General features: G+C 41.0%; 1 protein-coding gene across 2 annotated transcripts; it reads left to right on the top strand.

Moving 5' to 3' along the window:
• The first annotated feature begins 69 nt into the window (after positions 1–69).
• On the top strand, positions 70–17,366 carry slc7a9 (solute carrier family 7 member 9). Of its 2 annotated transcripts, XM_049592642.1 has the most exons (13): positions 70–207; positions 1,780–1,920; positions 5,000–5,147; positions 7,752–7,994; positions 9,346–9,471; positions 9,591–9,690; positions 11,779–11,823; positions 12,042–12,165; positions 13,286–13,389; positions 13,693–13,789; positions 14,024–14,173; positions 16,205–16,379; positions 16,568–17,366. In XM_049592642.1, exons 2-13 carry the CDS (start codon positions 1,786–1,788, stop codon positions 16,627–16,629), a joined length of 1,509 nt encoding a protein of 502 aa, XP_049448599.1. In that variant the 5' UTR covers positions 70–207; positions 1,780–1,785; the 3' UTR covers positions 16,630–17,366. The 2 variants fall into 2 exon arrangements, with proteins under 2 accessions (XP_049448599.1, XP_049448608.1); XM_049592651.1 differs by lacking the exon at positions 1,780–1,920 and having other exon boundaries at positions 95–207.
• Positions 17,367–18,410: the final 1,044 nt, after the last annotated feature.

The raw sequence follows: 18,410 nt of genomic DNA, 5'->3' as shown, positions 1-18,410 counted from the left end.
GGTTATCCAGGATGTCCAATCAGATCTGGGAACCTCCCACTGGAGGAGTGTGCTCAGTCACAAAGAGCCCCAGGTTTTCATTAACATGACACATTCCTGCTCTACTTTATTTAACTTGGCCAAGTACCATTGGTGAGTTCATTACACTGCACCTGGGCTGGAGACAGTCAAAGTTCATGGAGCATCACTGAGGGGGGTTTCGTCAGAGTAAGTGAAACATTTTTTTGAAATATTTTTTATTTTATTTATCATGATGTATCAGGTAGGATGTTAACAAAGTCATTGTCAAAGTAAAAGAGTTTCAGTAACACTGACAGCCTGTATTTAATGTTAACAAGACACAAAGGCTTCATGTCCGTCTTGATAGATAGATAGAACAAGAATCCGTTCTTTCCTCTCTTCCACTGACTTGGAGAAGGTTGTCCATGCTTTTATCTCTTAAAGATTAGATTACTGTATTGCCCTGTATTTTGGGATCAGCAAGGGAAACATCTGTAGATTGCAACTTATTCAGAATGCTGCTGCCAGGCTTTTAACAGGTACAAAGAGAAGTGACCATATCTCTCCAACCCTTGCTGCTCTCCACTGGCTGCCTGCGAGTTTTAGAATTGATTTTAAGATTTTACTAATTGTTTTTAAAGCCCTGAATGGTAAGGCTCCTGCCTATATCTGTGACCTGCTTTTACCCTACGAGCCCGAGCGCTGCCTGAGATCCGCCGGCACAGCTTTACTTATGGTCCCAAGGTCCCGTCTCATTACAAAAGGTGACCGGGCCTTCGCTGTCCGCACTCCACAGCTTTGGAACTCCCTGCCCAGTGATCTCAGGCAGGCTAGCTCAGTGACTTCTTTTAAATCTCTTCTAAAGACTCACTTTTATTGATGGCCTTCTCTTAATTTTGTTTTATTATCGTTGCATGATTACCTTGTTGAGGATGTGTGATTTTAATTTTTCTAAATTTTAATTCCAATTTTATTTCTTGGCGGTTTTATTATGTTTTTTTCTTTGTTGTTGTTGTCAGGAAATTGTATTTGATATGTTTTTATTCCTGTTTTTATTTCTGTTGTACAGCACCTTGTAACATGCTTTTGAAAGGTGCTATATAAATAAAAAGTTATTAGATGGATGGATAGATAGAGAGATATCACACAAGTGCAAAAATTAGCCTCATGGTACTTGCACTGAACCTTGCAGTGATTTGACTTTAAATCTCCTCACAAACAATGGTTTATACAAGGTGCAAGACTTCTTGGAATGTATGGTGGTCCTCTTGCAGCACAGTGAAAATCCACCCTAAACCAAAATAAAGAAGTTTAGCTGCTTTTCAGCAGATGAAGTCTCTCTCAAAGACTGTCAGCCCCCTCCCTGAGCTGCTTCACAGACAGCTAATGCTGAAAAATATGGTATAGCTAGACAGAGACTGTGGCTCAAAACCACTGTGACACAGTGACACAGTTATCATCTAGAAACCTAAAGAAACACACTGTGCAGAGTCAAATTCAAAGTCAAAATCCGGATCAGGGCCTTTTACAGTAATGCAATCCGTAAAATCACAGGATTAACAAAGTAAACAGACTGGATTTGGGGGGTGGGGTGGGGGGGAGTGAGGGGTCACTGAGTTATATCGCTTGTGTGGGCCTCATTGTTTTGCTAGATGGGAGGAAATTTTACTGCTAGCTAGATGCAGTATTTCTCTGTAAACCTCATCACAACATAAACCAATAAAACTTGTGTTGTAAGGGTTTGTGGAAGTTGTGTAAAACTTGTGCATGCATATGCAGTTTTTCATGCACCAGCAGACTGAAATGGATAAAAGCAGCATCAGGAAGAGGAAGGAGTCCCAGAACGGCTCCACCGGCTGCACCTTGGATTGTCAGCCAAAAGTCAACGAGCCTGTGAAGGCTACTGTGCTTCAAAGAGAAGTGAGTGTGTGTGTGTGTGTGTATCTGTTTCCCTATGTGTGTGTGGGTTCCTGAGAACAAGTCTCATTAGATGTTCACACAGTAGGATCGCACCGTCCGTACCTTTTTTCCAATAGTAGGGGCTGGAGCTGAGTACCAGGCAGTACCACAACAACCGTCTCTATGTATTAACTCCACAGTGATCCACTGAGTGGTGCTGTCCAGGCCCCTTAAGCTGCCTAAGCCCAAAGGTGAATTTAGGAGGACTGAAAGGATACATTTCTCTGGATAAATTAGGGTTATTATTACATTGTTTTAGCACTATTTTCCCCACTCTACTAAAGATATACTTAGGTGACATATTGGATTGAGATGGAAAAAGTGAGTCTGGCAGGATAAAATTCCATAACTTGACCTTGATGCTTTTGGGAAATGAATTTGGATTCCTCCCAAGCATTCATTACAATTCAAAATGGTTAAGAATCACGTGACACGGGGTTTACAATCATACGAGTGACTCTGTAAGGCCGGATTCATGCGCAGTGGTGAGAATACGATAGTGGGTGTTAGAGGAAGAGTAAGGGGAGTGTCACCAAAGTCAATATGTTTCATCCTGTGATGATCATAAATGTCTGTACAAAATTGTGTGCCAATTGATGGTGGACATGTGTAAGTAATTCACTGATGTAGTGCAGTGCCCACTCAAAATGTGCCAGGATGCCGCTCCCTCGCCGGCTCACAGAGAGAGCCCTGTCCTGTTCCTTAAAGGAACAGTGTGTAAAATTTAGTGGGACTTAGACACATTTAATGGTGAGGATGGCAGATTGAAACCATTTAAAACTTCACCCAGTTAGATTTTTTTCAGTGTTTATTGCTCAGGAGGTTTTTCGTGGGAGGTCTCCTCCTCTGGACCAGGTGATTAAAACCCGTAAAAAAAGCTGAATTTATTCGTTTTAGTGTTTCTCCAATGCTGTCCTTTTTTCTGATCCAGATGTTTAGGAGGTTTTTACTGTGAGCCCAGTTATCTGCAGACGTCAGTGCCATATCTTATTTTCTGTGTCCTCAGTTTGGATTTGAGTGAGTATGATTTCTCAGCAGATGCTCCGTGCTTGGTCTCGTAGTTGCACTTCACATGGCAGCTTTTAATGACTGTCACAGTCTGAACATATGATGAGACATATAGGGTTTGAACTGCATGTGGAAAGAATGAACATGAGTCGTCCCATTCTTGATCAAGAGCTCTGTTGTCTCCTTTTCTGTTTTTAGAATGTCCCTCCGAGTGCGTATCTCACTAATTCAGCAGTGCTACAAATGCTGCGCCGGTTAAACTAAAAACGTTGCATCAAAATTCAGTATTCATTCATTCACTCATCTTCTAACCGCTTCATCCTCTTGAGGGTCGCGGGGGGGCTGGAGCCTATCCCAGCTACATCGGGCGAGAGGCAGGGTACACCCTGGACAGGTCGCCAGACTATCACAGGGCTGACACATAGAGACAAACAACCATTCACGCTCACATTCACACCTACGGACAATTTAGAGTTATCAATTAACCTAGTCCCCAATCTGCATGTCTTTGGACTGTGGGAGGAAGCCGGAGTGCCCGGAGAGAACCCACGCTGACACGGGGAGAACATGCAAACTCCACACAGAAGGGCTCGCACGCCTGGGATCGAACTGGCAACCCTCTTGCTGTGAGGCGAGAGTGCTAACCACCACACCACCGTGCCACCCCAAAATTCAGTATTTCTGGGTAATTTATTGATTATAGGTCTGGGTCCAGACAGTATGATGTCTGGCTCTGGAACCCTGGCATGGAGAGTGGTGGCAGGTTAACAAGGGGGACACATTTTGCTCATTTTGTTAACAAGGGGAATGGCGGCCCCCTTCACCCCTTCTCTAATTGTCAATATGGGCAAAACGGATGTGTGTATCAACTTTCATGGAATCCATTCAGTACTTCTTGAACCTTTTTACTGCAGATTGGTGACAAATTAAAGGATAAACCAACATGAAGTGTTTTAGTAAGGTATTGGGCCATCATGTGCAGCCAGAGCAATTTTAGTGCCCCTTGCCAAGTCTGTGAAACTTTATTTGAGGGGTACACACCATTTCTCCACAAGATATTTCCTCATATAACCTTAATTTAATCAGGTAATTTAATTTAGATCAAGATCTATTTTGCAAGAGAGACGTAGTATAACAGAAGGACACAGCATCAGAGACAGACATCACTATAAAGTCTTGAAAATGAAAGTTAATCATTTGGTCTAATGAAGATGGTGGTGGACAGTTTTGTCTGACATAATGGTGCAATAAAAGTCATAGATGTGAAACTGGGTTGAGATCTTGCGACTGTAAAGGCTGTAGCATTTTATTTTTTTCATACTCACCAAACTATTCAGTGAACCGTGGTGTACGGAGGTACCTGCCCACAGACATCCAGTAGACACACAGCAACATGTCCAATATTAACTTGACATTTAGCTTTGGTTGGCCATCACTTAATTAAGAAGAGGGTCACAGTCGTCTTTACACGTGGCAGACTCTGTGTAGGGGGACAGAGGCTAACCGCTAGTTAAGAGGAGATCCTGGAGGATGTGCTCTCCTCCTGATATCAAATATGTGAAACTGATTAAGTCCTGTAAATTGGAGACATTGAGACTGACCCCATAGTGGATGGCAGACTAGGCTGGACGAGGGTGAGTGGCGTGGGCAGGCTGAGGTTGCACAAGGTTAGCAGGCAGGCAGAAAGGCGGCAGATGATCCTGAGACACAGGGAGAAAACATGATTAATATCTGACTAGGAAATAACCCCAGTGAAGTTCGCAGAATTAACTGGAGTAGGAAGGCCTAAAAATATCTGACTACCACAGTTAGGTTGGACGACAACCTGGCGATGACTGGGTGAAGAGCTGGTGAAGACATACTGCAGAGATGATGAGCAGGAAGAGAAAGAGATTCACACACACACACAGGGACAAACCAGGAACTTGGAACACTACTGATATCTAACAGCACATTGTAATTAAAAGACGATAATCCAACTATGAGCACTGATCTAACACCTCTACCACTGTGTCTTCATGTGTGTGCTCAGGTCGGTCTGTTAAGTGGCATCTCTCTGATTGTTGGGACCATGATTGGCTCGGGTATCTTCATCTCACCTAAGTCTGTTCTACTGTACTCTGGAGCTGTGGGACCCTGCCTCCTCATCTGGGCTGCCTGTGGCGTGTTATCCACTCTGGGTGAGAACAGCATCCAAGCCAAAACATCACTTTAATCAGCGTCAGAGATGTCTGTTTCCCTGCTTTGATAGCTGTCTGCGTATGGAGAGTGGCTCAGAGATTCGCAAGGCACTTCACAGAGAGTACGCTATAACATGGACACAAAAATAAGAATAGACTTTATGATGTAATACACATTCATTTTTTAATCTTTGAGGTCAGTGGTGTAAGACATTGTGTTGGTCATATTTTTCACTACATGCCAATTGGCTATTGAAACAGGTGACCAGCCTTATGTTCTAAAACCAGCAGCTGGTGATTTGACCAGCTGAGTTGCAGGTGACACCATCAGCTGGTTGAGTTGAGCTCAGACCGTCCAGTTCACACCGCTGCAACTTTTCTTTGCAACGTTCTAAAACGGTTTCGTTTCGTTGTGAATCTTTGGTTTGAACTGGGCTTAAAACGCTCTATATAGCATAGCTGTGACATCACAGCTTCGCAGAAGTCCTGATGGCTCGTCTAAAGGCACAGTTACTAAAAACAGACTGTGCATTTCTCTGTGGATTTAGCATTTTGATACTGTTACGGTATTTATATAACGATTTAACCTACTTTATATTAAAACAACAACAACACACAGACAATAAAAATCTGACTGTTTACAATATGGGACCTTTAACACTCAGGTATATGTATGGCCACTTCATCACAGGTAGCACATTAGGGCGTCACCCCTATGTTTCCAGGGTTCTATGTTTCCCAGGTTCTATGTTCCCCACTTAACCCTGCAAAAATGCTTCTATGTTCCCCGCTTACACAAAAAGGGTTCTATGTTTCCCGCTTACACAAAAAGGGTTCTATGTTTCCCGCTTGGTTGAGTGACATAGAACCAGGGAAACATAGAACCTTTTTTGTGTAAGCAGGGAACATAGAAGCTTTTTTGCAGGGTTAAGTGGGGAACATAGAACCCGGGAAACATAGATACGCTCCCAGCAATGAAATGAATTGCTTGGTAAGGAGACTGTGGTTATTTCTGCAGTTCAACAACTGCTGAATCAGACTGTTTTTAGATTTAACAACAAAGTTATCGTTGTTTATGTAATGTAAAAATGCCATGATTGCCATATAGCAAAGCTGCTCTTTGGAGGCTTAAAAAAAAAAAAAATCTGTGTTTATGTGTCACATTTCTTAGAATGGACATACACAGGACTTTGTCCTTTTGTTTTATGGTGGTAAATGTTCATGTTTATCTGTAACATAAAGGCTGGAAGTCTAATAAAGATGTAGATGTAGATATAGATGTCGATGTTTTACAGATGTAGTCATCTTTTTAAATGACACTGCATATGTATTATTGTGTAATAACAAATATGGGTGGCAATTATGTCTTAAAACAACATTAAACCTTTATGACAAGTAAACACAATTTAACTCACCACATATGTATAGGTTACAATAACTGTGACACGCTTACTGTACCACTCCACTCCATTCCTTTGTTTCCTTTTCCGTAAAAACTGAGAATGAAATATGTGGTATAATATTTCACATATATTATCACCAGTTGTAACCGTTGTGGAAATTTTGCTATTCCACTCTGACAAAAGAGGAACGAGACAAAAATGTCCTACAGTATCGTTACACTTTATTGATGCACAGAGCAAAACAAAGGTTAGTTGGAAGCATGCACACCCAAGAGAAGTAGCTCATCTCTTTTATACCTTGGAGTGCTCCTATCTTTTGTATCCTGTTTTAGTTGACCTCACTTTAGCCAAGGTAATTTCTTATTACAGCATTTCAGATCATCACTAACTTACCAAATCTTGGCTGGCACTCCTGCGGGTCACACTTGAGCCATGCATGACTTCTGGCTGCTTCACTTGGTTATAATATTTAAGCCCCAATTAATCATTACTACACAAACAGATTTTCTTTCCAGTATTTTAGTGTACTGTTTAGCTGAAAAAAAAAAAAAAAAAGAAAGTTTGTGACCCAGATGCCATGTTGGAAACAGTCAACCAAAGTACCAAAGACCGCCCACTTGCCAGACCAACTTTCTACAGCTAAACAGTACACTAAAATGTGTTACTGAAAACACTTGAAATGAGAAATAGGCAATTGACCATGAGAAGCGCTACAAGGCAATAGAATGGGCAGAATGGGGTTTTTTTTACAAAAAAACCCCCAGATTATCTATCTCATTTAGTGCTGTGCGAATATTGTGACAGTTTAAGCAAATATGAAATAAGTTTTTTTTAATAAATTACAAATACAGCTTTATAGATATTTAGGATATACAGTATATAATTAAGACATTCAGTCTTGATTATGTGTAATAAAGTTATTCAGTTGTAATTGTATAATTTCTTTTGCTGTAGAAATCAGTGTTATACGCCTACGCTCTATCATTGGGGTTGCATTGTCTTGGGGGGTAAAGTTATTAACACAGCTTCAACATAAAAAATTGACTTTGTCTTTGGCTTTGAGGGTGTGCAGAGATGGTAGGAGAATATTCTGAACATCCCTTGAATTTTCTACCAGAAACAATTATTAAAGTCCCCTATATGAGTTTGTTTCACATGTCCTTGTCCTCTTCTCTCTGTCTCTGTATGTGTGACCATATAGGAGCACTGTGCTATGCTGAGCTTGGTACCATGATCACCAAATCGGGGGGAGAGTACATATATTTAAACGAGGCTTTTGGCTCCCTCGTAGCCTACCTTTATACCTGGACCACCGTCATGGTGCTGAAGCCCTCCTCCTTCGCCATCATCACTCTGAGCTTTGCAGAATATGCCTCCACTCCTTTCTACGCCGGCTGTACTCCTCCTCTTGTTATTACCAAGTGTCTGTCCGCAGCAGCTATAAGTAAGTTTTACTCTCATCCTTGTGACTTAATGGTTAAAGGCAGTAAATTATACATAACTTACTGATCATGCATTTAAAGCTGTTGCAATGAATGTTTTACTACTTGTAAAGTGAAGTGTCGTGGTGATAAACCCCATGAGAATTACTGCCTCTGCATTTCCATCACAAGTTTAGCTCACTGTTTTAGTTTAACGGCCTGTAACTTAAAGGGAATACCTTACCTACAAAATGACCATTTGTATATCAGTTATTCACCCCATGTCACGTTGAATTTGTGAAGAAAACGTATTTCTCGCATGCCTCCGCGGTGAACGGAGAATCCAAAAACTGAGAGGATTCTTAAGGGGCAACAAACAAACAAACTACATCAAAACATCTATTTACAAACTCTTAACACTCATGAAGTATAATCCAAGTCTCATTCATCCATGACCTTTTGCTGAGCCCCGCCCCTTTGTGATGGTCCAACAAGCTGTCGGAGTAAGCATGGAGCCCACACTGTAACTAACTGCACTCCCTGAAGAAATATTAACACATTTGTGGAAAAATGAAAGAGTGATCCCAGAGAGAAGCAGACAGAGGGGTCTACAGTCTGTGTTTGAAGGATATATCCAGGATACCAAACTGACTCAGCAGCAACAACAGGTTAAAAAGACAAAGATAGTTAGAAGCTAAAGCCGAACTATAGGCTACAGATCACAGAGTAAAAGTGAACCACCACATCACTGCTGATCGCCACACAAGACAACGAATATAAAGGGAAACTTTGCTGATATTGAACCAGCTGTGTGACATCACAGTGTGTGCAGATGAACAGTGTTTGGCTTCACCCGGTGCAGCTGCCAGTACCCGGACCTCCGCCACTGGACAGGAAGGGATCTCTGGGAGAAGTCAAACCACGTTCATCTGCACACAGCGTGATGACACACAGCTGGTTGAATATCAGCAACATTTCCCTGTGTACATATTTTTCCAACCTCTCCAGGTAACGAGTATCATTAATACACGACGTGCCCCAGGCACAACATTTAGCTCCAAATCCACAAAACCAGCCTGAAAATGAAGGAAATCTGAAATGACTGCATCAGAGACAATGGAGCACAGCTGTGTTGTTGTCGGGCCCTGGTCTGAGACAGCCTGATGCAACATTATGATTGGACAGTCTGTGTCTGGGGTTGGGACGTAGCGAAGGGTGAATTATTATGAAGTTGTTCACATCTATGCAAAAGGTAAAGGGTATTTTTGAGATGATAAAAGTATAGAAATAACTTTTTTGAGAGACTCAATAATTTCAAATATCTAAGTAACAATATTTTACTGTATATTTCTTAAATTTCTTGTGTCTTCTCAGTTCTGATCTCCCTCATCAATGGTGTGAGTGTCAAACTGGCCAGCTATGTGCAGAATTTCTTCACCGCAGCCAAACTTTTCATCATTCTCGTCATAGTGGTAGCTGGCATGGTTATGTTGGCACAAGGTGGGCCTGCTTGCACTCTCAGTGTCTTTAACATACAACTCTTCTTTCATTTTTTTTAAAGAAACATTTCATAATAGGTATTAATATTCATGTATGTATTGTTGTGTATTTCTATCCAGGAAAGACTGAGACTTTGTCGGCTGCATTTGATGGCACATCATCGTCTTTCGGAGCAATTGGACTTGCATTTTATAATGGGCTTTGGGCTTATGATGGATGGTAACAGTTATACTTCACTTCACTTTGTGCTTCATTAGGATGTGTAGGGTTGACCATGCTCCTCTCTAAAGCAGTGCACTGAACTGTACTTTCTCAGCTTTTTCTGCTACACTGACTCATATAAGGAGACTGTGACTCCACTCAGATTTTCAGCTACTTTAAACATGATAGGGCAGGGGGGCCCAGCAAATGGTTATAACCTCCCCAGCTATTCCCTTAAGTCTGTGAATATTAGATGCATCCAGAAGTTTTTTTTATGTGTCTAGACTTGGACCTGAAATATCACAAGCAGCATCTTACTATTCCTCCATTCCTCAAGTCAGCCATCAGTCAAGGTCTTCCTACCTATAACTGTACTTAAAGGGTGCGTTGGTGGATTGCCCCCTTGGGTTTGGAGGGAGTTAGTGCCCCAAGTGAAGGAGTTCAAGTATCTCAGGGTCTTGTTCATGAGTGAGGGTAGACTGGAGTGTGAGATGGATCGGCGGTTTGACGTGGCGTCTGCAGTGATGCGGGTGCTGTGAAGAGAGAGCTGGGCCTCAAGGCAAAGCTTTTGATTTGGTGGTCCATCTATGTCCCAACCCTCAGCTATGGTCATAAGCTATGGGTATGGCTGAAAGAATGAGATCGCAGATACAAGAGGCCAAAATGAGTTTCCTCAGAAGGGTTGCTGGGCTCAGCCTTAGAGATAGGGTAAGGAGCTCAGAGTAGAGCCGCTGCTCCTTTGTGTTGAAAGGGGTCAGTTGAAGTGGTTCGGGCCTCTGATCAGGATTCCAGCTGGGCACCTCCTGTTTGAAGTGTTCCAGGCAAGTCCTACTGGTAGGAGGCCCTAGGGCAGACCCAGAACATGCTGGAGGGATTGCATATCTCATCTGGCCTAGGAACACCTCAGGGTCCCCCAGGAGAAGCTGGAAAACGTTGCTAGGGAAAGGGACATCTGGAATACTTTGCTCAGCCTGCTGCCCCCGTGACAAAGCTTCGGATAAGCAGCTGAAAATGGATGGATGGGTGCCTTTCCATGGGTACAATCCAGGTTCAGAATAGTAATAAGGGGGCTAAATAATGCTTCAAAGTTGGGCTTAATTTTGGAAGTGGCATGGCCATTTTCAAAGACCTCACAACTGACCATCATTATTCTACATCAAGATGATGTCAGTGACGTTTGGAAGACTTTGGATTTTGGTCACTTATGAACACAACTTAAAGCTAACAAAATACCAATGTCATTTGTTGTTGGTAATCTAACTCTAATTGACGTTGGCATTAGGTGTTGCTCTGACATTTATTTTTGGTTAACCGACATTAAACCAACCAAATATCAATGTCTAACAATGTTTGTGGCTTAAGGCCAAAGTACGAGTACGAGTACGAGCACACCGGCGCCGTACGACGTGCGTCAAAACAGCCGCCCCCATTATTTTCTATTTACAAACCCACACCAGCGGCGGCTCGACGTGTTTTGTGTGTGTTGGGGGCGGCACTTGACTCACGTCAATGACGCCGCCAGTGTGTTTTGACCTTTAATGCGCCAACAACAGCTTTGACTATTTTCTGTTTGTACTAAGTCTATTTTTTCACAGTAACAGAGGCTTGAAATGGTTTTTAGAGAGTTGCTTGTGTATTACAGAGAAGCAGCAGGTGAAGTTTGACTTGTGTGTGGGTCCCTTTCCTATGCTGTTTCTGCACTGTGGGGTTTCCTGTGCTGTGGCCATATAGGAGATTTTAGCTAGCCTCTCTCCATCTCCTCTTGGCGCTGGAGTGTGTGGTAGAGCATTTTAGCCTGACTGGATTCCTGTCTTTGTGATGTGTAAAGTCGATTTGGGTACATTTTCCATTCTAGTCACTTTTTCTAAAGGGGAACCTGAAATTGAAGGGGTTACAGTGATCCCTACTGCAGGAACAAAATAGTTCTCTCTGGGTGGCCGAGCAGGTCCATGGAAATGTCAGTGTGTTGCTCTACAGAGGAGAGTGATCAAGCTATAGTATTTAGAGGACAAATGCTTGCAATAAAAAGAACTAGAGTTGTCCGTATTTCTTATTTTATGGCACTACGCTACCTTTAAAGATGACACACATCCCTTGTTTTCTTAGGAATCAACTGAATTTCATTACAGAGGAGCTGAAAGATCCATACAGGTAAGACAAACTAAACCTCATCTCTAAGTTTTTTGATGTTCTTGTACTACTCATTAGTTTTTTAGGAAGTACCTAAACATGGAAATCTGAACTTATATTAAAAAAATTTAAAAAATTGTAATTGTGTAATGGTCATTATCCATAGTCAGAGCAGCATATCTGACAAGGTAGGCTGCACAACCTTTTGAGTAAATACATTTTCTGTCAATTCATCTCAGGAACTTGCCACTGGCCATCCTCATTGGGATCCCTTTGGTATCTGTGTGCTATGTGATGGTCAACATCTCTTACTTCACTGTTATGACCACCTCTGAACTGTTGGTATCTCCAGCTGTTGCCATGGTAAGAAGCATAGAAGGTTGCCATGGTTATACAGAGAACTTGAGAGAGAGTAGCTCTGTCTCAATTCAGGGGCTGCAGCCTTTGAAGGCTGCATTTGAAGACCAGTTACGTCACATCAGCGCGACCAAGGCTGTCCCAATTCGAAGGCTCCTTCAAATGTGTCCGAGAAATGCAGCTTTCTTTCCCAGAATTTGGAGGATGCAACAGATGAATCCTTCGTGGCCCAGCCTATCCCAAGATACATTGGGTGTCAGTGCCGATTATATATTAAATGAAGTTAACGAACAGTTGTTAACGGTTAATATACATATAGATGTAATAACAATCTCTGGGTCCATGATTTAGGGCTAACTAACTTACTAGCTTACTCCTTATTTAGTCAAGCACAGCTGGTTGCTAGGTAACACGAACACCAATGGGTCGGGGTGAGAACAACCGGTGATGCAACCAGGAAATCCTCCACAGACCAGACTGTCCCATTTCGGAGACTGCTCGGTTTGGCTGATGCGGTCTTCAAAGGATGTGGCCGACATAGACCGTGAAGGCCGCGTCCTTCAAAGACTACAGCCCCTGCTTTGAGACATAGCTAATGAGTAATTATACGCACATCAGCGAGGTGCAAGACTATCAAAAACCAGCGTACATGAAAGAAAAAAAAATATAACACACTTACTGCACACTTACTCCAAAAAATTTTGAGTGGATGAAGATCGACTGAAAGTTGTCTTTACTACTCTTAGTTTGTCATGACTTGACTGTGTTGTGTTAAATAAAAAACTTATTTACAGCATTTGGAGCTCCCTACCAGTCATTTTACTCACATTATATTTACAATACATGTATATACCATAAATCTTTTTTTAACAGACACAATGCATGTAGCAAGCATCAATTGAGACGCTGTCATTGAATGTCCAAAACTGACGCAGAAGGCTACCTAGCACATTCTATTTTGACGTTCAGGACACTGACAAAGCAGCAGTATTTGACAAGGTAGAATGAGAAAAGGTTGACATTTTTGTTTATTCCGGAGAATTTTAGTTTAAACCGCAGAAACAGCTCAGTATTCATTTACTCTGCTCCTCTGACTTTTCTGAAGGATTTGTTTTTGCCTCTTTAGACTTTTGGAGAAAGAGTCCTTTTCTCTATGTCTTGGATCGTTCCTCTCTTTGTTGTCTTCTCCACATTCGGCTCTGCCAACGGAAGCTGCTTCACCGCTGGCAGGTAAAAAAAAAAAAAAGAAGACAACTGTCACATTATTTATGAATTACAGGAGCTTAAGAATACATTTTCCTGTCTGTGTGTGTAAAACTGTGTGGTGTGCATATTTGTATGTACGAGAAAGACAGCTCAAGTAAACAGGGTTTGAAAGTGAAAGTGAGAAAACTGATGTGCGTTAGAGGTTAGAGAAAGACTTTGACAGACAAGAGGAAAGAGATAGAAAGAGAAAAAAAAAAGATTCTCGCGAGTACAGTACAACGGGAATACTCAACAAAACATTATGTTTCTGCCTTTCTCTTCTCACAGACTGGCTTACGTGGCCGGTAGAGAGGGTCACATGGTGAAAATCTTATCCTATATTAGCCTGAAGCGCTACACTCCAGCCCCCGCTCTTATGTTCAATGTAAGTCCTGCATATTGACAGAGATCCCTTTTCAATTTGGTCTTACATGTTCATCTGTCTTTTTTAATGTTTAAACCTCTGCAACATCACATTTAAAATGTTTTGAGTACAGTTTGTGACAGGCCAAAGATCCCTAAATATCCTTTGTGTAATTACAACAATACAAGTTTGAAAATATTTAACAGATATTCCTCTGTTTGGTTGCTCTCTGTGTTTGGTTTCTCTCTGTTTCAGGGTCTTTTGGCTATTTTCTACATTATCCCATCAGACATCAACAGCCTTATTAACTACTTCAGCTTTGCTCAGTGGACCTTTTATTGTCTGACAGCGCTGTCTCTCATAGTCATGCGTTTCACAAGGAAGGAGCTCCACAGACCAGTAAAGGTGAGGACTGCTGATCGAGGAGTTCTCAGTTGTCTTTTTAGAGCCAGCTATAGTGTTTGACTCAACAGGTTTATGTGTTCTGATGCTTAGTTAATTCGAAACTGCAATCTGTATCGCACATTTGAACGACAGCAAAGTTGACAGAGTCTAGTTGTCTAGTGTTGTGTTTTGGAGGAAATCAAACTTTCATTAACCGATTAGGTTGCAAGATAGTTAATATAACTGAACTGGTGAATCATCTACATTCCAACTGGATGACTGCGTCTCGATCAACAACATTTCTTAAAGGGACAGTTCTAGATTGTTTTGGTGTAAGTTGCTGTGTGCTTGAGATAGGGGCTGTAGAGGTATCTGCCTTTTCTCAGTTATAATGGAACTAGATGGCACTCAATTTGTGATGCTCCAAGTGGGAAAATTACATATAAAAACCTTAACAGTATTGTCTCTGTCCAGACATCATGACTCAGGTAGGGGAGACCAGGGCTGATCATCACACGCTTGTGTGAATTGCTCATCATCAAAACATCTTTCAGTAGTCATTCCTACATTGAATGAAAGCTTAAGGTCTTGGCTTGAAATGAGTATACCTTTCATTTTTACAAATTATTGCAACAAGAAGTAATTAACCATCAAAGACACTCTGGCACATTGTGACAACCAACCCCATCATGGGGTCGCTGCAGTTATCAATGGTGTTTCAGGAAAAAAAAAAATTTCAAAAACGTGTAACTTTTTAGTTTTTTAATATAGAAACACCAAATAAGTTTTGAATTGAATACCACCTTTATAATGGTACTCACCAGTGCCCCTTGTGTTTGAACCATGACTTTGAACCAGGTGATTGTTTGTTTGAATTATCCTCTGTAATGAGAAATAAAATGAAGGACTTTACAGAACTGAAAAAATCTAGCCTTTATTAAAGCTGTTGTTTCAAAACAATTTATTATGAATATAACATTAAATGAAACAGTGACGTTGGAAAAAGATTTCCCACCATTACAATAGGACTGGGGACTTTTGTTAAAATGTCAAACAGCCTAGGCTGAAGTATGTAACTGTTGAGATACGGTAATGAGGAACTAAAGTAGCATTGTGTGTGTGTGTGTGTGTGTGTGTGTGTGTGTGTGTGTATGTGTAATCAAAAACACCTGAGAAATGCCATGCTGACTGTATTTCTGAACTGTCACATGTGTAATAAACGCCCAGAGCAGTGAGACAACCGTCCCCAACTGACCTTTTACAAGCATTTTAAGCTAGCTACCACATGGCTTTAGCTTGCTAGCTAAAAGTTGACTCAAATCTAAGTTATTACCTTTGGCTTTTTCATAAGTGTTTGATTTTTTAACGACTAATTACCTTCAAGCTTTTAATACAAAAACAACACCAACATGAAAAATGACTCTGACCCATAAAAATGACAAAATATTTCCTCACCTCAATGTTTTGTGTTTGTTCCTAAAAATGACAGTGCAAAATGAGCAGGATGTCCGGCCAAGAAATCAACATAATGTCACAGCGCCTTCCAGTGTGGCTGTAATAAACACTGTGACAACCAACCTCGGTCTCCCCTATTCAAGATAATCCACAGACCTTGAGCTGTAACGTTAGCTACACGTTAGCATGTTTCCTCTGTGTGGTTATACGGTTGCCGGACGTAGTTGGGTAGAAAGAAAACAGTTCCCACATGAAACTGCTCACAAAAAGGTCAGTGAATAGTAACCAGGTCGTGATTTCTGGAAGGAGACATCGCTGTTGAGTTTTTTAAAAATGTTTTTGTGCTCTGAGCACCACACACACCGAGTGCCATCAAGTTCCATTACTGTACACCTCCATCCATGTTCTGTAAGGTGACCTTGGATGTTTTGAAAGGTGCCTTTTAAATAAAATACACGATTATTGCAACAACAACAATTGCACGCTTGTTAAGGGAATTTCAGTTTTGGTTGTGATCACAGAGCCGAAGTACACTAAGTATTTCGGAAGTAAAAATACTAAACTGTGGATCCTGTGTAATCTTGTCACTATATAAAGGTGCCGCTTTTAATACCAATGCTAATGGTCCTGGTGTCCTGCTACTTAGTCCTGGCTCCCATCATTGATAAGCCAGAACTGGAGTACCTCTACTGCACTATCTTCATCTTAAGTGGACTTCTCCTCTACTACCCTTTTGTCCACCGGAAGGTCAACTGGGGACGCAAACTCATGAGTGAGTTTACTCTTAATTTTTTACTGAAATTCTGGAGTTTCTCTCAAAATGTATTGAAATATTTCTGTTAGTTCTTGACCGTCAGTATAGAATAAAATGTGAAATAATGTGCTCAAAAGGTGGAAAACAAATGAATGAAATACAGTGTCATGTTGTGCTGACATCATATGCTCTCCATTCCCCTGCAGGGCCCATCACCATGCACCTCCAGCTGCTGATGGAAGTAGTTCCCCCTGAGAAAGCTGAGTGAGAAGGGACAGAACTGACAACCAGGTCAGCAGAGTGGATCAGAGCCAAAAATCAGAGCTCACCTCTGGTTAAATGTTTATGCACTGTATTCATGAACCTGTGTGTAACTGTCTCACAGACATGATGTTTATTTTTTATGTTTGTGTCATAAATTCATGATTTTTTTTGTTCATACAGTAATTAAAAATGATTGAAAATTAATTTTTTATTCATTAATAAATTAATGAATAAAAAAAGAGGATAAAAGGGTAACACTGGTTAAAAACATGTCTGAAATATACCTCCTTTAAAATGAGGTTTGGTTGGAAATGTATGGGTTTTTATGTAAGGTTTAATGTAAAGTGTAAGGTGTAACAGGTCACATGCCCAGAGTTTAGTTTAGGGCATGACCATGGCATTATGAGTGCACACCAACATGGATGCAGAGGTCCCAAAATAACCTTTTTATGCACGGAGTCCAAGAGGTGCACACGGTGTTTCATACTTGTGTATAATGTTTTCTATGTGCCTTTACATGGACAACATGATACCTTTTCAGATTTTATGTGATTTAATCACATTTCTGTTGTACAAAGGTATCAGCAGACGATTTACTTTGAGACTGAGCGATGTGTATTTGAAACTTTTTATGTCTTTTATTTCTTGTAGTTTTCACAATGTCTGTTTTTATGGTGTTTGCTGACGACGAGAGAGAGAGAAAATAAAACTTCAAAAGACACATATAATGTGTGGCCATTATTTTACCGGACCAGCGTAGCTACTCTGTACACAAAATTTCCAGACAGTGTACTGTAGGAATACCTCTGCTGTAAGTGGAATTAACCTATATAGAGTTACATATTTAAAGTGAAGGTGTAGATGTGTTTGAGAGACCACATCCTCACAATATCTCTCCACATGAAGAAATAAATCACTGACAAAAACCATAGCTTTTTAAATGAATATTATCAGCACTTACAGGAAGCATTCAGCAACCATGTCAAACATTTCTTCATGCAGTTACTGTGCAATAAAGTTTTTACTGGACCAAAGTTCACTTGATGTAAAGCTGCCAGAGGATTTAGATAGGCAAGATACTGTACTTAAGCAAAGCAGAAGGAAAATCATTTTAAATGCATTGCAGAGACAATATAAAGGCTCATCACGAATGAGGAAACACGTTTGTTTATGTTTCTCCTGAGGTTTTAAACTGGAAGATCAGAGTTTCTTTAATGGTTGCACATTCTTCAAAATGTTCTCAGTCCTATCTTTCACACTGAAATATGCTGGAACAGTGCTGCATGGTATTTGCCGGCGGTTATTAAATGTATCAGTCTTGCTGAACATAAAGTGGACGTGGGAAATAACCAATTTGTGATTCGAGGCAAATATCCCTTCTGTGTCTTCCTGACCTGAGGGCTGCTTTAGCTCAGTATCTTTTATGAAAATGTGTGCACTATGTCTATTGTAGTGTACTCGTAAACAATACAGTCAAGTGCTCATAGTGATGTGTGACCATGAAATATTATGAGATATGCCACAAACTGTTGGAGTTGACTCTACTTCTGATTGTCTAAAAAAATCTGAACTTCCACCAGAGCTGTGAAAGCTATTTGTATTATTTTATTATTTTGTTGGTACATATTGATATCATTTCATGAGTCTGTGGGCTGTACGTGATGCTTGATGTGAGGAACAATCAGACCTTTGCTTATGGAGAAGACTGGGTGATTGTGTTAGTGAACTGTGATTTGACTGTGCCAAGATTGTCCACCAGATGTCAGTGCAGCACAGTTAACCAGG

This window comes from Epinephelus fuscoguttatus, linkage group LG2, assembly GCF_011397635.1.
Source record: "Epinephelus fuscoguttatus linkage group LG2, E.fuscoguttatus.final_Chr_v1".
NCBI lineage: Eukaryota > Metazoa > Chordata > Actinopteri > Perciformes > Serranidae > Epinephelus > Epinephelus fuscoguttatus.
The sequence above is the reverse complement of the archived record's forward strand: the minus strand, read 5'-3'. Positions and strand labels throughout refer to the sequence as shown.

Bases quoted from the DNA above. Each gene is read 5' to 3' on its own strand.
- slc7a9 (XM_049592642.1), top strand. From the start codon at position 1,786: ATGCACCAGCAGACTGAAATGGATAAAAGCAGCATCAGGAAGAGGAAG. The intron at 1,921-4,999 runs GTGAGTGTGTGT...GTGTGTGCTCAG, and splicing joins CTACTGTGCTTCAAAGAGAA to GTCGGTCTGTTAAGTGGCAT. The intron at 11,824-12,041 runs GTAAGACAAACT...AATTCATCTCAG, and splicing joins GAGCTGAAAGATCCATACAG to GAACTTGCCACTGGCCATCC.